Source organism: Haliotis rufescens, unplaced genomic scaffold, assembly GCF_023055435.1.
Source record: "Haliotis rufescens isolate VD_foot unplaced genomic scaffold, xgHalRufe1.0.p SCAF_9, whole genome shotgun sequence".
NCBI classification, from domain to species: Eukaryota; Metazoa; Mollusca; class Gastropoda; order Lepetellida; family Haliotidae; genus Haliotis; species Haliotis rufescens.
Genome location: NW_025964383.1, coordinates 45,438,500 through 45,460,903, shown reverse-complemented (window position 1 = coordinate 45,460,903; position 22,404 = coordinate 45,438,500). Strand labels below are relative to the sequence as shown.

At 40.7% G+C, this 22,404-nt stretch overlaps 1 protein-coding gene across 1 annotated transcript; it reads right to left on the bottom strand.

Annotated features, from left to right (window-relative positions):
- Window positions 1–1,863: 1,863 nt before the first annotated feature.
- On the bottom strand, window positions 1,864–20,265 carry LOC124149950 (ankyrin repeat domain-containing protein 50-like). The gene is made up of 7 exons (XM_048391201.1): window positions 20,227–20,265; window positions 16,451–16,726; window positions 15,017–15,140; window positions 14,679–14,692; window positions 6,779–6,805; window positions 4,928–4,969; window positions 1,864–4,481 (listed from the first exon to the last, which is right to left on the bottom strand). The coding sequence occupies exons 3-7, from the start codon at window positions 15,037–15,039 to the stop codon at window positions 3,475–3,477; spliced, it is 1,113 nt and encodes a 370-aa protein (XP_048247158.1). The 5' UTR covers window positions 15,040–15,140; window positions 16,451–16,726; window positions 20,227–20,265; the 3' UTR covers window positions 1,864–3,474.
- Between the last annotated feature and the right edge of the window lie 2,139 nt (window positions 20,266–22,404).

Sequence of the window (22,404 nt, the reverse complement as noted above, 5' to 3'; positions counted from 1 at the left end):
AATTGTCATGAACGTGAACCATGGGTGAGGCAGCATTTGGAACAGTAGGGGAGGTGTAGTGTGCGTGAAGAAGTAGTCTCCCTTGCACCGTCCTAACTAAGCACTTTTGCACCCATAACACTGTGACAGTGACTGGCGTTACCTGAATCTCGCATGTGAGCTGTTAATGTACAGTGAGCGGCCTGTGTTGGGTACTCGAACCTGACGGAGTAGTCTCAATTCCACCACTCTTGGCGAGCAGTGTCTAAGAGAAACTGTTCCCGGCTTGCCTTACAATATGTGATTTAGAAATGGATAATATAGATTTGACAGTACTTCAGTTATATCAGGGCATATCAACCTAATGTGAGAGGAAGTGCAACGTCTATTTAAGAAACTAACCGCAGTGTTTTATTATGCGACAAACAACGACCACGAGATTTGCTCCTGTAACAAGAACGGACTGACTTAAGGATTGGGGGACCACAATGATAGTATGGCCGCATCATGTTTGACGTGAACAGGATGTGACTCGCAGGGTGTATTACGACCTCGGCCTTCGGTTCTACAACCTTTACATCGACAATTGTTGATTGTTGTGCTCTGTTTGTTTGTTCTTTAACGCCGCACTCAGATATATACCAGCTCTTTGACGTCGGCTTGTACATAATCGAGTGGGACCGGACGTTCCAGTGCTTGACATCATGAGCATCAATCTACGGTAGTAGGATACGATGACATGCATCAACCAAGTCAGTGATCCCGTTAGTCACCTTGACATAGATAAGAATGTTTCATAAACAATAAAAGCACAAGTCGTTTACTAGTTACTGACTAAAACCCCGAGGGAGGTTAACATATAATGTACATAAGCAAAAATATACAAGGGGGCAGCAGGACCATGATCTCTTCAGGATAACACAGTAGCTTAAAAGCCATTTGCTTGGTGACATTCACATGATGCCATTGCATATGCGTGACGAGAGAATAGCGGCAACAAACAAGGCAATCGCATAAGAATAAATACAAAATAGATTGTTCCACACAGGTTCTAAGACAATCCTCCATGGTTAGTGATATAAGTCCCTCGGTGATCCGGTATCTCTCCGCGATCTTGGTATTATGTTACTCCTCTACTCTCAACGCGGGTCTTACAACCCCACAACTTCGCTGTCCTTTATGTCGAAGCAGGGACTTACGTGCAGCCCGTCAGTGTGTGGTTCGTCGAGCTGTATTTTGGCGCTTTGACCTGTTATCTGATCACCACAATACTGAATACTGAGAAACCAAAAGTGGTTTGGTGAAATTGTGTATACCGTTGCGTTTAATAATATTTCATTTATATAACGACGTACATGCACGTTTGCTTATGCGTATGTGTGGGTGTACATGTGTGCGTGCGTGCCTGCGTGCGTGCGTGCGTGCGTGCGTGCGTGCGTGTGTGTGTGTGCAGCTGCTTGTACTAGTCCGGACTTATGCGTTTTTACAGTATAAACCCACTGAGATACCATGCAGCAGTTTAACATGGATACCCAACACAGACACAGTATACGGATTCCGAGCCGACCGGTCCCTGCTTCATCCCTTAATGCCGATCGATCGCCAGACAGGGAGACAGCAAGTAGAATGTTTGGGTATGATGAAGCCGGGATCGAAACCACAACCTTCCGCTCTTCTGGAAGACGATCTAACCACTAGACCACGGAGGTGGTCTTGGAGAAACAAAACCTGTGAATAATCTGAGTTCCTCTATTAAGTATATATACAGCAAGGCTCATCAGAAGAAATGGTTCGAATTTCCTCATGGGTAGACCGTGTGAAGCTTATTTCATATAAAGAAATGTATTAAAGTACTGAAGTAGAAAAAGACTCATAACACTGCTGTAATGTCTTGTTTTATTCAAAGTTCTAAGTAACGAGAAGCAAGTTATAAATAAGTTACAACTGTGTAGTAAGTTGCATGAAAGAATCTACAATTACAAGGCAAATATGTCCTTTCTCATAATTCTTAAAAAAACGCAATACCTTTGAAGCAAACTGTGTAACCTAACACATATGAACAATCGTGATAACAAAATATAAATATTAGATATAATCAATATTTTATACGATCTCTGTTGGTGTGCTCAAAACTGAAATCAAAGATAATTCCAAATTTCAACACATCTATAATCAAACATTACACAACACACAGTTGACAAACATGTAAAGATGTAAATGCGACTCAGCGTTCATGTATTGCAGTAAACGATGCCCACACAAGTCCTAATAACAATAGACACTACATACTGTAACAAAGGACTGTTTAGCAAGACAGGTACCTCAGGCGATATTATTATAATGTTGACACAAACCAAAATAACTATAAAAAGGTATAAATACGAACTAACTAAAGAAACAACATCCACTTTCGCCCCTTTCGGAAACACATTAAATGGCCTGGCCGGGCCCGTGTGCGAAATACGCATCAGTCGGAAAGCGCACGTTAAATCTCAAAAGTAAGTAAAGTAAGTAAGTAAGAAACAACAACACTGAAGAGTCACCCTGTGAGATTGTCACAGACACGTGCACATGTAAGCGATATTATTACATACACGAAATAGAAGTAGAAGGATATGAAAAATAAGATCAGACATGTATTAAGCCTGCGTGTTGTCAGTGCTTGGTATGAGAAAATTGCATGCGAGATCGACACTGAGAAACAGTTGTTTCCAACGAGTGTCAGCACCAGACAGTAAACATAAAATTCCAAAAATGTGCTTATTTACAGATGGACACCTTACACAATCGTACCTCAAGTTGGAGTATTAGTGAAACATGTACAAGCAAAGATGTCAAACTTCCGATGACGTTTCACACGCAATTTGGATCGATTACATGCATCAACCAACCAAGTCAGCGAGCCTGATCACCCGATCCCGTTAGTCGGCTTTTACGACAAGCACAGTCGCCTTTTATTGCAAGCATGGTTTGCTGAAGACCCATTCTACCCTGCATCTTTTTCACAAGTGTTGAAAAAGTTTTAAACATTGGTTTCTATTAAAGCTCAGGGAAATATTTCGATGTGTTTACATATTATTACATGAATTTGAACTAATTAGAATTAAATTGAGAAAAACGGTGTCCAAAAGTTAGGTTGACGGACTATACAGGGTAATGTAATGAACCTTTGGAATTGATTGTTCATTTCAGACAAAGGTTGTCCCAAATCGGTCGCTATGACACATGTCTCAGGTGAAATCCTCGAGCACAAGAATGTGCTGACCAACCTAGGAATAGAACTGGAGCGAACGGGGATTCGGACACACGATCAAATGTTTCTGGCGTACCCAAAATCAAAAAGATTCTTCATTGTCATAATGAGGAGCTAATCTTTTCGCTGTGTTGTCTTTACTGTTTTGAATAACACATCAAGTTTCATCCATATTTATTCATACCCACATCACTAATAACATGTTCTGGACTTTCGTGGGCGTGTTATGTAATTCGCCATACTTAACCTTCTTTTGACACGAGGAAGTTATACAAATCCATGTGGTGCTTGCGTTTTGCCACCATGGAAGCTGTTTCACCTTGTATGTTTCTTGCTTTAATGTCAAGACTCTTCTGTGACATAACATACTTCACAATCTCCATGCTTCCTATTTCGCAGGCCAGATGAAGGATGTTGTTTCCGTTATAATCCACTTGTAATAGATCAGCTTTTCTGCTCACAAGTAAGTTAAACACTGCTCCTTGTTCCCAATGTACTGCCAACAACAGCGGTGTCTTCCCTTCCTGTCCTTGGCTGTTGATGTCCACCAGGCCCTGTGACAGGATGTGCTTCACCATCTCCACATGTCCTCCACGGCATGCTGCATGGAGTATATTGTTTCCTTCCTTATCTTTGTGTGATATGTCGTCACTGTCTTTCCCAACAAGTAAGTCAAACACTTCTTTATGTCCGTACGTAGCTGCTATCATTAATGCTGTTCTTCCAAGTAAGTCGCTAGTGTTGATATTAAGTGTTGTCTGATCGATGACACATTTCACAATGTCAATGTGTCCTCCATAACAGGCATAATGAAGGATATTGTTTCCATCATTATCATCTAATGAAGGAGTTGCTTTTCTATCCAACAGATACTCAAACACGGTTGTGTTCCCACGCGATGCAGCCCACATCAACGCAGTTCTTCCGTCGCTTCTCTGTCTGTTTATAAGGGTAGGTTCGCGTAAGAATACATACTTTACTATGTCCATATTTCCCCCCACACAGGCCATGCTAAGAATGCTATCGCCGTCACTATCCTTTAGTGTCATATCACCTCCTTCTTGTTTGAGATATTCAAAGACATAGTAGTGCCCATTCAATGCAGCCCACATCAATGGTGTCAATCCATACGACCCTCGGGTGTTGACATTTAATAAACCACCATTCAGGATCTCTTTCGCGAGGTCCAGATTCCCTTCACCACTGGCCTTATGGAGTAGTGTGCTAGCAATTGGCCGTTTGAGTAACCCTGTGTTGAAATAAGGATAAGATAAGATATAATATTGTCCATGCGTCATGTGATATCAAACTATGTTACAAAGAAGGAGTCAACAAGGAATTCGCGATTTCATAGTGACTATGCATGTTTTTTTTTAATGCTTCTTGGAGCATTATTTCAGTTACATCGTGGCGTTTGAACTCAATGTGGGAGCAAGCCCATGCAGATCCTGGTTGTTTACCAAAGCAATGTGATCAGGCAAATATGTGATGCGACCTGTCACTGTCACGAAGAATAGACGCCTTTGGATAGTCATTTGTGTCTGTCGTGTTAAACGACTGGGACACCCATGTCCCCGTATGGTCATATAACGTCATTAAAATGTTTTACCCTTAACAAACAACACCTACCCCAATCTCCCTTTGAGGCTTAATATAATATCCATCATAAAGCTGTGTTTGTATTGTTTATCTCACCTCTGACATCTCGGGACACGTGCAATATTCCTTCGTTGCTCACTGAGGAGACAAGTATGATTTTTAGATATGAAATCATCATTTCTTCATATACCTTCGACTTCTGCATCATCACTCAAAAGATGGCGATGGGCAGACGAATGCATTGAGGTTTATCATCTATTGTTCCATTCATTTAGGCATTGCGTTAACATTAGATTGAAAAATATATGACACTTATGTGTACAGAATATAGGCATATCCTTATGGACTTGACCAAGTATGTCAACACATCAGTCAAATTGTTTAAAGAAAGGTAATGATATACATTTGAATACCTGTATGTACTCACACACCATCTATACATGTCGCTTTGTCTTTATTGCAAGTGATTAAGAGCGGATTCTCCTTTGGCAGGAATTTCAAGGCCATCCATTGAAATGAGGTAAGTAGGGGGTGTTAGGGGTCTGTGCAAAGGAGGCAAAATTCCTCTTGGCTAAGCAAAAAGCTTATTTTGTGACAAACGCAAAGGACTGAAAGAATCGCACTGAAATATACCTCTTCTAATAAAAATGGGTTCCGAAGTCACTATCGTCCCGTGGGAATACATGTTAAGTTGATTTGAGCACAAATTCATCAACGACTTTAGTTAAACAAGTAGCCGCTAGGGGATAACAATACATTTCAGTGACTTCCAAACCCATCTACGCATTCTCACTGAGCATATCTATGCCTGTATGTGTTAACTTAACATTTAGCTATGCATAATGGCAGAGGCACAAGCAGTGTCAGTCCCAACCCCCGAAGATGTATACACCAGACCCCCTGCAACTGTGGCCACCAGTACATTGGAAAAACCCTCAGACCCCTCAACTAGACCTGAAATCCGCTATTTCCGAACACATCCTCAGAACCAGAACCGTAACATCATGTTGGAAGCCACCAAAGTCCTGTGTACCACTAACAACAACTGGCGACAGAGAAAAATGAATAAAAACATTGACATCATGAACCGTGACCAGGGATCATATGTGCCTAGTGCTTGGGACTGATTGCTTGGATTTTTGTCAGTGCCTATTATCTAGCTGGCTTCCATTGCTTATTCCATTTCCTTTACCTATCAGTGCTAATTACCCCCGGCCTCCCGTTTCCCCATTGTCCATTGCCATTTACCTATCAGTGTTAATTTAGTCCTGGCTTCCAGCTGTCCATAAACTATCAGCGCTAATTACTTTTAAGTGTTGGCTTTCATTGTTTATTTCTAATCGCCTTCAGCTCCAATTATCATTTGATTTCCCTTGTTAAGTTTCCACCTTTTGTTGTCTTTTTACTTGAGTTGTTCTTACATGTACACACACACACACACACACACACACACACACACACACACACATATATATATATGCACTCTGCCTCATACCGGGAGCACGGGTGGCCCAGTCGTCTAAGGCGCCGCGATTCGCTATCCAGAGTTGCGTCCCTTGAACACGCCAGAAACCTATGATTGTAGGTTCGAATCCCGGTTCGCCCCAAATATGTTTCTAGGTTAGTCAGCACCATACCCGTGCTCGTGGGTTTCAGCGAAGTGGTAAACGACCTGCATCACCTCGGGCTTTCCTCCCACATTAAGCTCACACGCCGTGATAAACTGGAATAATGTTAAAAGCGGCGTTAAACCCAACTCACTCACTGCCTCATACCATTCATTCACCTGATGAAGGAGTAAACATTACCAAACGCTGTGTTCCTCATGATTCCTCCATAAATTCTCTTCCTTAATCTTGACTTGACTAGTTGAATTGCCTTCTACTCTTGTCAATGTGAAATAGTATAACAAGACTGTGATCGTCAATACATGGATTCTACGCTTACCTGGCATATAGTCGTTCCTTTCCACATCTGTAAATATAGAATACAAAGGTTTGTGTGAAAGGTTTGTGTACATAGCGTCATCTAAACCGTTTAAATTAACTGCTATTGAATCCACACTTATTGTGCACGAACCGCACATTTGTCTTAGCGGATTTCTGAGCTAAATAGACCTGAGTTATCTCCCTTAGATTATGACATAATTGGTGATAATTTAACTGGGCCCCTGTCTTGTCACAACGCAAAAGATATCGTTACGAGTGGATCCACTGTACAGTCTCACATCACAGGGAGAGACCAAACCACAATTTGAAAACAATTTAATACTGGCAGTCTAATCAAACTTCATCTTATACACAAACAGCAATAGGAAGTATCAATCACAATAAAATCAGGCTTTCTTTATGCTTTATTGTTCCTTCATTTCCCAACAAGATCCAGTGAATGTTTCACATAATCCATCTTGCCGACGTACTTATGGGGGGTTGGGGGATATTCTCTTTGATTTTCTTCCCATCCGCATACAAAATTTTCACATAATCCATTATTTTCCATACTTTACACATTGCCGACTTGGCGTATACAATTAAAGTTTCAAATCTCGCCGACATGGCACGTCAGTTTACACCTAATCCTGAACTTGGAACTGACCACTTTGTCTTCATCTGGCTTTAAGAGAAATAGCCAAGCTGCAATTGCGTAACATCAGGCTTTACTTGGTTGTGAGTACACCCGGGCTTACATATAGACAATGTGAAGGTGTGTTATTGGTCAGTGTTCATCACTGGAAAAAGTCTACACAAGCAACATAATATACTCAACAACAAAAGTTCCTGTGACACCAATATTTTAGTGTATTTTTCAAACAAGTAAAGCTTGGTTTTCAATAGTGTAGTACATGTATGGAATCAAGTCCCAAAAACGCAACTGCTACAGAAAAGCATGCATTCCATGCATGGATTACTGCAAGACAGGGTACCCGTTTGATAGAGGTAGAGGGAAATCTCAATGGACAGCGCTACCGCGACGAGATCATCGGCCCACTTGTTCTACCGTTTTTGTGTCGTCATGGCCCAGGGATTACCTTTCAACATGACAACGCCCGGCCTCATATTGCTCGACTTGTTCAGGATTCTCGTCAACAAAACAACGTGAATGTCATCCTCTGGCCGGCTCGCTCCCCTGATCTCCCACCAATCGAGCACATGTGGCATGAGATGGTTCGGCGCCTTCGACGTAAACCACGTGTTCCTCAGACATTCCAGGAACTTCGAAATAAGCTCAAGCAGATATGGACAGATATCCCACAGGACATTGTGCACGCCTGGTCCATTCCATGAGACGAAGATGTGTTGCTTGCATCGCAACAACAGGCGGACACACACGCTATTGATTTGTAAATTGACATTTTGGCATGTTCATGGTTTGTTTTTTTATGAAATCACGCATTTTCTGAAGTCAGTATGGCAAATTAAACCATTTGAACATTTACAAGAGTCGTTTATCTGTTGCAAACAGAAATTGTTTCAGATTTGGTAAAAAACATAATTTTGCATTAAATCTTATTCAATGTCACAGGAACTTTTGTTCTTCAGTATATATAAAAAAAGTATGGATATACATTTTATAAAAGCTAACAAAACTATATTTAATATATCATTCATGAAAAGTAAATATATATATATAATGTATTCTCATTACAATATCAAGTACCAGTTTATGATCAGACAAGTCAGAAGTTCCCTTCACCCATCAAGAAATCGCAAAATCATACACTTATGAACGAACACAAGCATGGAAACGATGAAAATCAAGTGTAAACCTCGAGAAAATACACATCACCTGATGTGTCACCCGACCTAGACTAGACATCTCCACAACCACCAATAACACTTTGATGTGTGTATACCTAACTTACCTTCATGCTCATTATTACATTTTCAAAAGCGGATACGTAATACTAAGAAAATTTACCACGCCTTGAGAGTAACACAACGGTGGGGTACGTCCCTGTAGTTTCTCAAGTCGGTTGCCGAGTTGAAACGTACTGGGGGTAAAATATTCTCTTTGGTTTTCTTCCCATCCTAATACAAAATAACTGCCATATTTTATTGATGAGTAACTGGATGTTGTATTTCACACAAGCACCAGTACCCGCCGAACAAAACCGTCTCCATTTGAAAATGAAACGATAGATCACTCTAATTGATGTGTTCAATGTTTGAAAACAATTATTGCTTTAGGCCTATATCTATTCAATAGATAATTGGTTATTGGTTTGTTTTGACAACCATTCAAAGAAAATATCATTGCAAACTTGCAGGGAAACTGTTTATCCTCCATTATGAAGCCATAATTTAAAAATAACAAATGTAGAAAATATGAGCCGATTTAAGGAATGAAATAAATTAGATACTTGTGATATGTGTATTGTTTTGCCTCTGAAACTAATAGGCTGTTGGTTACATACGTTTCCCAAGTCGTACCCAGTTAAGCTGAGAAATAACGTTTCTTTAAATAAACTAGTGTCCAAAAGAAACGATACCACCTGTTTGCAACGACTTAAAAGAAAAACTAAACAATGCAGAAGTTTAGGATTGGTGTTATGCTTTTGAGAAATCCTTTCACAACATCTGTACAAAAATTTCATTTCAATAAAATCTGTACAACCAATATGACAAGTCTTTAAAGAGGGGTGGGGTCGAAAAATGAACATTTCGTTAGAGCACTGATCACAGAAACAACGGGAAATGTCACACCACACGTCTCAAAGTCAAGTCAGTAGCGGGTATGTCCACCGTGAGCATCAATACATGCCAGAACACGCCTACGGACTGATGACGTCAAACGTCTGATGACGTTGGGAGTGATGCGTTGCCATTCCTCGAGGAGACATCGTTCCAAGTCCTGGACGTTGACTGGAGGCACACGGCGACGTCGGATTTGCCGATCGAGGTGGTCCCATAAGTGCTCGATGGGATTCATGTCCGGTGAACATGCGGGCCATGGCAAAACCTGTACGTTGGCGTTGGCAAGGAAGTTCTGTGTCAATCTTGCTGTGTGTGGCCTTGCATTGTCATGTTGGAAAAGGAGTCCACGAGGCTGTTGCTGAATAAAGGGCACAACAACAGGCCGTAGGATGTCATCAAGATAACGCTGTGCATTCAGGTTTCCACGAATTACGACAAGCATCGTTTTGACGTCACCACATATGCCACCCCAAACCATTAACCCTCCACCTCCAAACGGCCGGACCTGTTGGATACAGTTAGGCGCCAAACGTTCACCAAATCGTCGGTATACAAGCTGCCGTCCATCGTTTCTGAAGATGAGGAATCTGCTCTCATCAGAGAACATAACACGTGCCCAGTCCCGCCGTTGCCAACGTCGAACTCGCCTGGCCCAGATCAGTCTGTTGTTCCGGTGTCGAGGCGTCAGGAGCGGTCCGCGGTAGGGATGACGTGGCCGGATACCATACTGCCGTAGTCTCCTGTAGACGGCCTGTCGACTGATCCTGTGGCCCAGTGCTGTAGCCGCCGTGGACGTCGCTGTTACGGTGCGGTTCCTCAGGTGTAATACCCGGATGTAACGATCTTCACGGGGCGTGGTTACTCGTGGTCTTCCACTCCTGGGCTTGTCTGACCTGTCTGACGTAACCGCTGCATCAACCTGGTGATAGTGATGCGTGCGCAGCCCAACTTTCTGGCGACGTCGACGTGTGACGCTCCTTGTTGGACCATTCCAACGGCCCTCTCTCTCTCGATGGTTGTCAAACGTGGCATATCTTGTGTTCTTTTTGTTGCTGTGATATCAACGTGTCTGATCAGCCGTTTTATACCGTCTTTCTGCACGTGCAGAACATGCTAGAGAGGGAAATGTCACTTTCACGAAATTTACGTTTTTTCTGATACGATTGTGAATCGAGTTTTAGTTTGGGATTGATCAGGAGCAGTCGCTTTGATCAGTGTCGGCGGCCACATCTGAACAGGGTACAACATTGTGTTCATTCGCAATTGTCTTGGTGCTAGATTCCTCTTATTTCCGAAAACAAGGCATCAAAGTTAGTATCGCTCAAAAACAAATTTCGTTCACCTTAGTAATTGTACAGTATTCATTTCGTTATTAGTAGTGAAAGATGGCCATTCCATATCCAATTCAAGTTACCATAAGGACAATCCATTTTGTTTCATGTGGCAGCTAGATGACATCAAACATAGATGAAATCAAATATCAGATGAAATGTTACAAGACCAGGCAAAAATATTAAATTAATTATCTTGCTGATAAATGTAGGGATTAAAAAGAAAATAGAAAAACGAGTTGATTGTAAGCACCGATCGATAATTCGGAGAAAACCAGAAAGTAGTTCCAGCAAAAGTTTACACGATCAATTTCATACAAAATGTTCCAATCGTGTGAACTTGTCTGTCCGTTCACAGGTGTGGCAACTCCAAATCACGTGACTACCCATTCAGCCAATCAGCATGAAACAGTGTAAACTAAAAAGTATGAAAGTATTTTCGCGTGAACGTGCCCTTTAAGAGCCAGGCCACATTCAGCGAATCAAATTATATCATTCTTTCGATACAAAAGAGCACATTTGAAAACGTTTTGTAACATTGTCGCGCTTGTAGTATTTTTTATTTTCAATATTTTGATAAAGCGCTACAACGCGACAATGCGACTTTTAATCAAAATTATCACGTCACATTGTCGGGCTATCATTAGTTACAATAACTGCGTATTTTCATAATTTTTATACAAAACATGATCTTTCATCAATGAGGACTTCGCCCAGGGATCGAACTCAATCACAACAATAACGCAAGCATTTGTCCGTACAGAGGGAGCTTAGCTAAAGTTTGATGTATTACGAATAGGATTCAAATAAATTAAAGCAACCTCATTATTGTAAAATACGCTCTTAATTTAGAGGAGGCTCTGTAATCGGTCTGTAAATAATCGAATCTGGATCCAATGATTAATTTCATGAGCATCGATCCATGCAATTGGGATCGATGACATGCATCAACCAAGTCAGCGAGCCTGACCACCCGATCCCGTTAGTCGCCTCTTACGACAACGTCAAAAAGGGATATCCTAAGTGAGTGAGTGAATATTTTGTATAGCCGCTTTGAACAGTATTTACGTAATGTCACGGCGTGTAGGCTTGATGTGGGAGTAAAGCAGGAAGTGATTTAGGTCCAAAATAAAAACATTAACAGGATGAACCGGAAATTCGAACCCACGATCATAGGTTTCTGGCACGGCCAGACGCCACTATGCACAGCGAATTCATCGGTTGAGCGAGTAGGTGAGTTTGATGTACCGCCGATTTGAACAATATTTCAGTTAATTCACAGAGTATCGGCTTCCCTAAGTGATGTGTGTGCTGGGATTTGGACCCAAGATCATAGTTTTTATGATGCGTCCAGAAGACGCAACTCTGAACAGTGACTTGCGGCGTCTAAATGACAGGGCGAAATCTGATGAGTTCAATAAAAAAGAGATGCAAAGAGTTTATAAAAAAAGCTACAGACAATTACGACAGATTGAATAGTTTCTAAAGCAACGATGGAATGTTGAGAAAAACAACCCACATTGCCATTGGTACTTTTGTTTTAGAAACCATTGGCGTATAACCATTTATTCGCTTGCAGTAAACTACATATGCACACCATTAATAAACAAGCGCGACAATGCAACAATGCGACATAAAACAGAATAAAAACAAGTTTTTTTATGTTTATTGAGTTTGTGTACTGTGCTAAAAAGATAGGGGATATTATGCTTTGTGGTGGAACTACTGGAAAACACATGTCTGACTATATGATTTGGTTGATTATTTTGTTTGTTTGTTGTTTAACGCCGCACTCAGTAATATTACAGATCTAGATATATGACGGCGGTCTGTAAAAAATTGAGTCTGGACCAGACAATCCAGTGCTTAATAGCATGAGCATCGATCCACGCAATTGGGATCGATGACATACATCAACCAAGTCAGCGAGCCGACCATCCGATCCCGTTAGTGGCCTCTTACGACAAGCATAGTCTCCTTTTACGGCAAGCATGGGTTGACAATATGAAAGTGATCAATGTCGCAAGAACATTTCCGACACTATATTAAACACATTTAATCAAGAAGGAAGCAACATGACTGATCATGCGACGTTTCCAATGCGCTGAACGTTTACGTGCCACATGTATGTTGCAGCTGGCCACACGTTATAAGAGTGTTGCCCAAACGCTGCATATTTCTCAATCTAACATCAACACATTGTGGACCCGATTACACCAAATTCATAACGTTGATGATCGACGCCGCTCTTGATTATCAATTGCAACTTCAGCCTGGGACAGATTAATAGTATAAACGATGACAATAAGAAATCGGTTGCAAATTGCCACACACTTAAGGGACCGGTTGCAACAGGCAACTGGTGTAATAGCACATACCCTGACGGTGCGAAATCGACTGCACAGATAGCATTTGCAAGAACGTCCACGTGTCAGTGTCATCCCACAATTTACTGCACGTCACTTGAATGAGAGACGTCAGTGGTGTAGGGAACGCCAGCACTGGGATAATCGACTTTATGCTTATGTCATGTATTCTGAGGAATCGAGGTTCACTTTTGACATCAACAACAGAAGGAATCGAGTTTGAAGACGTCCTAATGAGCGTTTTATGGGGTGGTATCACAATGACTGGCCTAACCGAACTCCATCACATCAGGATTATGCCACATTCATCCAGCAGCAAAACATCCATGTCATGTCATGGCCCCCCTTCCCGAGGCAAGAGAGTTAACTGACTTTAAAAGTCCAGTTTCCACCCTTGCCGAACTAGGCTGGTATTATGGAGTTACATTTTGGCTGGGCTAACGAGTCTATGCATAGTCCAATCAAAATCGCGCACCGAAATCGAAATCCGGGTCGACAACTGTCGTGCAGATTTCGATCGATTGCAGGATTTGCAAAGCATGTGCACCGCCAACGTGATTTGATGCATTCCGCGATGTAAGACCTGTTTTATCACAATATTGATCTTGATTATCGATCAGATCGCCCTGACTGGGCGCCACCATTTTATGTGAAGCAAACACAAGTGATACGAGAAGTGGAATCTGATTGGTCCATAGGACAGGCTTAGAAGGGACATAACTGGTAATAGCCACTGGTGGCGCTACGATCGAGCCAAGTAATTCAAGCCAAGTTCGGCAAGGGTGGAAACTGGACTTTTAAAGTCAGTAAACTCTTTTGCCTCGGGAAGATGGCCACGGCCCCAACTCAGTCCTAACCTTTACCTCATGGCAGACGTGTACGTCAAGGTCAAAATTAATTCCCCTCTCCCAACGAAATCACAGTTGCTTCTAGAGATGAGACGAACAACACGAACAACACGAGCCAAACTGACATCAGAAGCATGCTTCGAAGCATTCGTGCATGTCTGGTCAACAGTGGTGGTTTTATACGATATTAGCGACGCTGTCTGCAATATGCAAAATTTGACCTATTTAACGACGTGTTGTGCCACCATCTCATCACATAATCTATTCGAAGCCAACTCGATCTAATCCTCCTCAGATGTGATCACATGATGTCCATTTTCCAGTGCCATGTTGATCAGAATATATATCTAGATGATTCCGAATATCCTCTACATTTTTGCCATAGTTTTTGTTATATTATATTATTACATTGAACTCAAATTGATCACTTAGTTGGTTGTAGATCTATGAATGAATGGAACGTAATGTATATCTACTCTCACAATAAATAGTGTTATTGAGCTACTCACATTAATGGAAGACGACTATGTAACCTCACTCCAGTTTGAGCAATAACGTATGTTCACTCATAAATCTTTAGAAAATGAAATGAAAAGTGTTATACTTACTATTTTCGCATCGACTGAAAAGGAAAGAAATCATCAAATTAAACTTATTACATTAACAAACAATAATTATATTTCAGATGCAAGAAGATGCAAGCATGTTGCAGTTGTATCTCTATGTATTGTTACTACCGCATAGTTTACACGACTTCAGTTACATTGATGAATTGCAAGTGCAATCAATCACATACAAACAAAAACTAAACATGTTGCTGGGATAATTAGTTCTTGTTTATTGGATATGCTTTGGGATATGTAAAGCTTGTAACAGGTTCAGGTGCGACCGACATACATAAGCCCACTGAAAGCATTTATATACATTGAGAGATGCCAATGCTTACCGTACGATACCGATTTGAACCATGGCGACTAGCAACAGAAAAATGATGCAAATAACAGGGACGAGTATCTTCCACAGATATGTTGTGCTGTCATTCCCCTTGGTTTCATGTTTTTCCCCTGAAACTATACACATATAATCAGTTTATAATTCTATAAGACCTCACTGCTTTTGGTGGTTATTACAAGATCGAAAATAGCATTTGTGTCATTTAATTGATAAATTATAAAGACATATGTTTCTTTCATCTCTTCTCAACTGCATTTCCTTGTGCCCCTGGTTAATTCAAGAGTAACCATGGATACTGATGCAATCATACTGTATAAAAACTTAAGTCCGATGTGTTTTAAAAAGAAATCTGCAAAATGTATTGTATATGGGGAGACTATACTTGGATCGTTCCACAACCAGTTGACAATTTTTATAGTAATGCCCGTTCGCACATAGACGGAGCCAAGTCGCAAAAATGGCCACAAGACGGGCTGAGTCGGTATTCGTCTTTTCCCGGAATAACACGAGTTGGTCTTGCATGACAACATTCATACAGATGCACATCTAGGAACATGAATACTGTATTTTAAACAGTCCCATATGACGAGCGTCTGTCATTGCCCCGCGCGTAGTGTTAATTTTCACTTTACCTTAAGCTGCATGCATGGACTGTTAAGGTACACGCATGTCAAAACGCTTATAAATATGACCAAAGAAATGTTTGATTCGCTACTTGTGACAACAGATACAGGAAGACTGAATTTAAGTTGTATGTACAGTACATCACTATTTCTTAACGCAAATCCCTGTCAACGCATGGAAAGAAACCTTGACATGTATATGGTTTTCTACAACGTCAACATTTGTACGTAAGGGGATATACTAAAAACATTAAGAAAAATATGTTAACTGGATGTTTTATCAACAGACATCTGTTGATAATATACTATAGAAATATACGGCTTCTGCTGATTTGACCTCATTTTGTATCCTCGCCCTGTGTAAAACAAAAATTATTCATTCGAGTTTTAACACAAGGGCCAATAGCTTTTTTAGCCACATATGCCACTGTAAACTTTATTCACTTACTCAATTTTGATTTAGTGTAGAAGTGTCTTTGCAAAACTTTTTTTTTTAAATAAGGGGATTCGTCATCTGTCAACTTATAATTTAGTACTTTTACCTGCGCATTGCCATGTATTTAACCTATGGCCAGCGCGGAATTAACTACACTCCTAACGATCAGGGAAGATATCTAACAAATTCTTGCAAATAATGGCTGCAAAATTACGGCTAGTTACTGGGGACTCTTCTTCAATACCCTGAGAAACAAATTCATATTATTCAATGATATTCTTTTGTAACTTGAATTCAAAATGGCGGATTTGGAGGACACGTACACATATTTTGTGTGATCAGTTTAGTTATATTTTCTAATTCATACTTTCACAAAAGTTCCCCTTTTCGCCATCTTTACAGCCTCTTGTACACGCTCCATCTCCGTGATTGCAGGTGTTGTTGATACATTTCGTGTTGCATTCTTTATTGCATGTATCATCATACCAGCCTGGAATACATCCTTCCGAACAACGTCCACTGCCCCTGTCACAGTGTATAATGTCCAGGCTAGGTGATATACTACAGCGTTTAGAACAGTTTTTGTCACATGTATCTCCATATCTGCCCCATGGACATATTGGGTCACCACTGACATCCAGCACTGCAACATAGCATAAACAAATATTGTACAAATAATGTAAATGTTTTCTTATCGACTACATTTCTAAGTCTATAGTTCGAATGATTAAATATACTCAACAACTAAAGTTCCTGTGACACCAATATTTTAGTGTATTTTTCAAACATATAAAGTTTGGTTTTCAGTATTGTAGTACATCTATGGAATCAAGTCACAAAAACGCAACTGCAACAGAAAAGCATGCATTCCATGCAAAAGTAAACTTTTATGCAAGCCCCATGCATTTCAGTACCCAAGAATGGGTATAAAAACATGTGCATTAACGGGATTCCATATGCATTGTTTAGCATCTTGCTGACAACAACCACTCAGAAAAACAACAAAATTACGCAATTATTCAACATTACGTAATGCCACGCCTGTCCGAAAATAAGCGTCTGCGAGCCATTGGTATGCTTGAAGCAGGATCGAGTCAACTTGATGTTGCAAGACAATTTAACGTCCACAGAAACACCATTTGGTGTTTATGGCAACGTTGGCAACAGACAAATGCAGTCAGAGACCATCCTTGGAGTGGCAGGCAACGCGTAACAAATAATCGACAAGACAACTGGATGCAAACAACACACCTACGAAACCGATTCCAACCAGCAACAGTGACTGAAACAAGAAACATCCCTGGCCTTCGACGAATATCTTCACAAACCGTACGTCGCCGCCTCAGATGTGCAGGGATTGTCGCCAGAAGACCCGCCAGACGTCCCATTTTGACAGGAAACCACCGTCAAGCAAGTCTACAGGGGTGCAGACAGCGTCTACGCTGGACGGCCATGCAGTGGGGACAAGTTCTATTCATTGACGTGTCTCGTTTTCACCTCAGCCACAGCGATGGACAGATTCGAGTGTACCGACGTCGAGGTTAACGTTACGTCAATCGTTGTGTCATGGAAGAGGATCGGTTCGGTGGCGGCAGCGTTATGGTATGGGATGGGATTATAGCAAGACAGAGGACCCATTTCATAGTGGTAGAGGGACAGCGCTACCGCGACGAGATCATCGACCCTGTTGTTCTACCGTTTTGGCGTCGTCATGGCCCAGGCATTACCTTTCAACATGGCAACGCCCGACCTCATATTGCTCGACTTGTTCAGGATTCTCTTCAACAAAACAACGTGAATGTCATCCCCTGGCCGGCTCGTTCCCATCACTCACCAATCGAGCACATGTGGGATGCGATGGATCGGCGCCTTCGACGTCAACCACGTGTTCCACAAACACTCCAGGAACTTCGAAACATGCTCCAGCAGAAATGCACAGATATCCCACTGGACATTGTGCACGCCTGGTCAATTCCATGAGATGAACATGTGTTGCTTGCATCGCAACCAGAGGTGGACACACACGCTATTGATTTGTAAATTGATATTTTGGCATGATCATGCTTTTTATGAAATCACGTATTTTCTGAAGTCAGTATGGCAAATTAAACCATTTGAACACTTACAGGAGTCTTTTATCTGTTGCAAACCGAAATTGTTTCAGAAATGGTAAAAACATAACTTTACATCAAACCTTATTCAACTTTTGTTGTTCAGTATATATTATAATTTCCATTCATTGGATCCAAGAATACGTGTAGCTTACTTTCAAAACAAGAACATAAAAAAATAAATATTTTATGCAAATATTAAGTCATGTTATGTCACATTTTGAAATGAAGCTATTTGTAAATAGATACACTCACCGAGTATGATATATAGTAAGATAAACATCAGTACATCTGCTCTTTTCGCTGTAGCCTGCAATGACACATTGGACATCCAACAGAGGACTACACACTTTATAGGCATTACTTGTATGTAAAAAGTGATTTGTAAACAAACATTGATAAACATGCGAAATGATTAGGAATTTGAAGTGTTACGACCGATTATGGAAGATTGACACAATGTCAGGGCATTGTTTTCATTGTTTAACATTAACATTTTCTGTTTGTGATTTTCATCAAAGAGATACTATTTGAATGGTAGTGGATAACAGTGGATTTCAGACTTAACCTTCAATCAGTCATTCCTTGAATGGGCTCATGTCATACAGATATAGACATGTAATTTGTATGAAAACCGAAATTCACTTGCGTTTTCTTGTCCCTCGAGCCCGACACCCCAATACATGGATCCAACATTCTGGTATCGATACTGGGTGCCAAGAATTACTAAGAATCAGTGAAACCAGGCTTTAGGACGACTATAGGTGTTGGTGACCTGGCATCGTTGCTGCAATCTGTTTCTCACATCGGCATTAAAAGCATGGGTAACCATTCGTGCAGTCTGGCCAGCAGGCATTCGTCCTAGCCTAAGCCTGGCATGATACTTATATCGGTACTCGAATGTTGGATCCACGTATTGGGGTGGGGTGGGGGTGAGGGTGTGTGTGTGTGTGTGGGGGGGGGGGGGGGGGGGGGGGGTGTTCAGGGTACAGTCAGGCACTATAAACTGCCCTTTGCCGTTTGGCAATGGTCATAAGCCAAAGCTTTTGATATCGGTATGAATATCATTTTAAGCAAAATCAAAAGAAATGACCCCCCAGCTGAGTTTTTTAATGCAACATGACTTGCATGTATAAGGGACATTGATACGTGTTGAATTGAATATAAGCGACAAAACACTTTCCATACTCATTAACAAATCTCTGCTAAACGGTGAATTCGAAGAATTGGCATTTTTATCGTTATTGAACAATATCAGATCATCTATCCGCCTAAGAATTGAGAGGTGAAAAGGTCAACATTTAAGAAAAAACCTGTGTTTTGTCTTAATACAAACTTCTAAAAAAATTACAATTGAAACAATCACGCCTGAGAAGTGGGTACTAATAAGTTTTCAATATGGCCACCGTGGCAAGTGGATTGAAATTCGGATTAAAACCAGGGCCAATTAAAGCAATCTTAATGAACGCTAAGATGATGATAAATCCCATACTTTAACATTCCCTTAGGCTTACGGTCACCGTTGCGCTACGATCTTTTCACAGAACGAGGCCCTGTAACTTAAGTTGACCTTCTTGGCCAAATTGCCTTGTTTTAACAATCCGATCTGAAATTCCGATAGGGAATGTTACAGGGACCGACAATAAATCAGTCAGACGACATCTTATGTCGACTTATATACGCAGAAGCAGTCGTACAATATCCCATTGACATTGTGCCGTAAAGGTAAGCCATAAAAAGACATACGCTGTTCTTTTGTTTGTCGAAACAGTTATTTTACACGCGGGACCAGTGAAGGATAACATATAGGCTAGGGTACTTTTCGTACAATACATAAATACATCGTGCAATTTAATATGATGTGTGATATGTCATGGGTGTTGATCGCATTATTAGAGACGCGTACTGAAATGCAGTTAAAAACAATGCGTCAGTCCAACATAAATTTATTTTCAATTACAGTGAATATCTTAGACAAAGCAAAACTGTTTGGTCACATTCTTAGAAAGAAAATACTTAACTTGCTGCTTACGTTTTGAAGGACGATACTCCCTTATATCCTGCTCCTCGTGCAATCACTGCAAGGTATGTTTGTACACTAAATATACATGCGTTAAAGCCAGCATATGTATTGAAATGTTAGCCTGTGAGAGTTTGACAATAGGACAATAGGGCTCACTCGGACACATTATTCTGGCTCCGTGCCAACCAATCCCTGTTTCATGCCTGTAATAACCAAGTTTCTTGTGCTCTTTATTCTTCATTCTTATCTATTTTCTTTTTGATCGTTTTCACAGTGCCGATTGATTGAATTGAAACAGACGAGAAGCTGTCTCAATGTTTAACAAAGCAAACAATTAAATATTAAATATCTAGTCATGTTAACTGATGATTAACTTAAATGATAATGATAACTCCAAATCAAACATTTGAACTAACACACGCTCGGGAGAAACAATTAGCTGTTTCTTCTAAACCTGAGAATAACTCAAATGTACCATAATGAATATATGATATGTAATATTGCATTTACAATAATTGCTTGAGGCTTGTCTAGTCCATTTTATGACTTGGCGACATGTGCATCCAAAGAACATATGGCTTAAAATACATGACCTCAGAGCATTTACCTCCTTGCATTTCCTTGTCACAGGTATGGAAGGGTAACAGTAGGCCATTTAATCATAAACTTTAAACGATATGGAAATGTTACAATCACATGTGAAACATGATCAAGTATGCACGTGTGACCACTACAATGGTTCAAACCGAGCAGCAGCCAGAGTAACAATAAGTACCTAAGTTAAACGTCTTTTTGTGTGACGCGGGATCGAACCACCGATCTCTAGCTCTCTGGGCAAACGCTCAAGCACAGAGAAAATAGGTAAAACTACGACACTACAAAGGCAGAGGTTTTATTGAAGCAACAAATCTGCTGTATGTACAATTGTACAATAATAAAACATTATATAGTTTCCATTCCCAGTAGTTAACAAGATCATCAACTATGTACTTGTACTTGCAATGCTTGAGCTGATGGAGGCTTCGGAACGAAAACGGAATGATTTATAGCCCAACAGGTGGTGATGGGTTTGGCTTGCGATGATGTCCAATTTACCCACAAAATGCCATGTCTACTGGTAGTTTTTCTCAGGCTAGCCTGCCAGACATATTGATATTCATTGAAACTTTGAAGACGTTATATACAACTGGGAAACACTCATGACTTGCCACGGGCCGGTCGTCCAGGTGTGACATCATGTCAACAAGACAACAACATTCGATTAGTTTATCTAAGAAATCCATACACAACTGCCACATTAATAATTCGAACAATTCCTTGGTTAAAACCAGTAAATGGCAGAACCCTTCACAACTGGTTGAGGGAGCACAATATCCGACCCCAACTTCCAGTGATAAGCCCACATTTGCTTCCACGTCAGCGTCAGGCTCGACTAGCTCGGTGTAGACAACATAAGAGGTTCACAAGACAAGAATGTGAATAGTATACTGTACACAGAAACATGTAAATATAAATTGTCAATGCAATAGAATAACCAGCTTAGATTTTCTGCTGAAAAGTTTACATTTCTAAAGTCTCGGCCGAACTATTTTCTTTTGTAGTTGACTCAGCATAGATAAATGCTACTTTGCTTATGATGAAACCCCGGGACTTCAATTAAATTTAAGTTGTCAATGCAAAAGAATAAACAGCATGGAGTTTCTGTTGAAACAGATTTCATTTTGCGTAATAATTGGCAAAATTGCAAAATAAGTCTACTTCAATTGAAGCAGAGTTGCTTTTTTCCAGCAGTAAATTAAGTATTTTCATGTCTGTAAAAAACGAAGCCACTTAATCTGATTGATCTGTACTATGCAAAAAAGTAGGGGATATATATTTTTTTTTAGCTGAAACTACAGGAATATACACCAATGACGGGCAATGAAAGTAAGTGATTTCTGTATCAAGAACATTTCCGAAGAAATCAAGTCACCTATAACACACCATTGTGACAGTCATGAAGCACGTGACATCGGATAGCACGTGCGACATTTGCTACGTGCTGAATGTTCACGTGTCATTAGCATGTTGCAGGTGGGCACACATATTGTTGCCCAAACGCTGCAAGTTTCGCAATCGGTTATCATAAGAGTGTGGGCCTGATTCCAACAATCACATAACGTCGATGCTCGACGCCGACGCCGAGGG

Excerpts from the sequence above, each read along its gene's own strand:
- LOC124149950 (XM_048391201.1), bottom strand. The coding sequence starts at position 15,039 with ATGGTTCAAATCGGTATCGTACG. Across the intron at positions 4,970-6,778 it reads AAGGAACGACTATATGCCAG|TGAGCAACGAAGGAATATTG; the intron begins GTAAGCGTAGAA and ends TTGTCTCCTCAG. Across the intron at positions 4,482-4,927 it reads CGTGTCCCGAGATGTCAGAG|GGTTACTCAAACGGCCAATT; the intron begins GTGAGATAAACA and ends ATTTCAACACAG.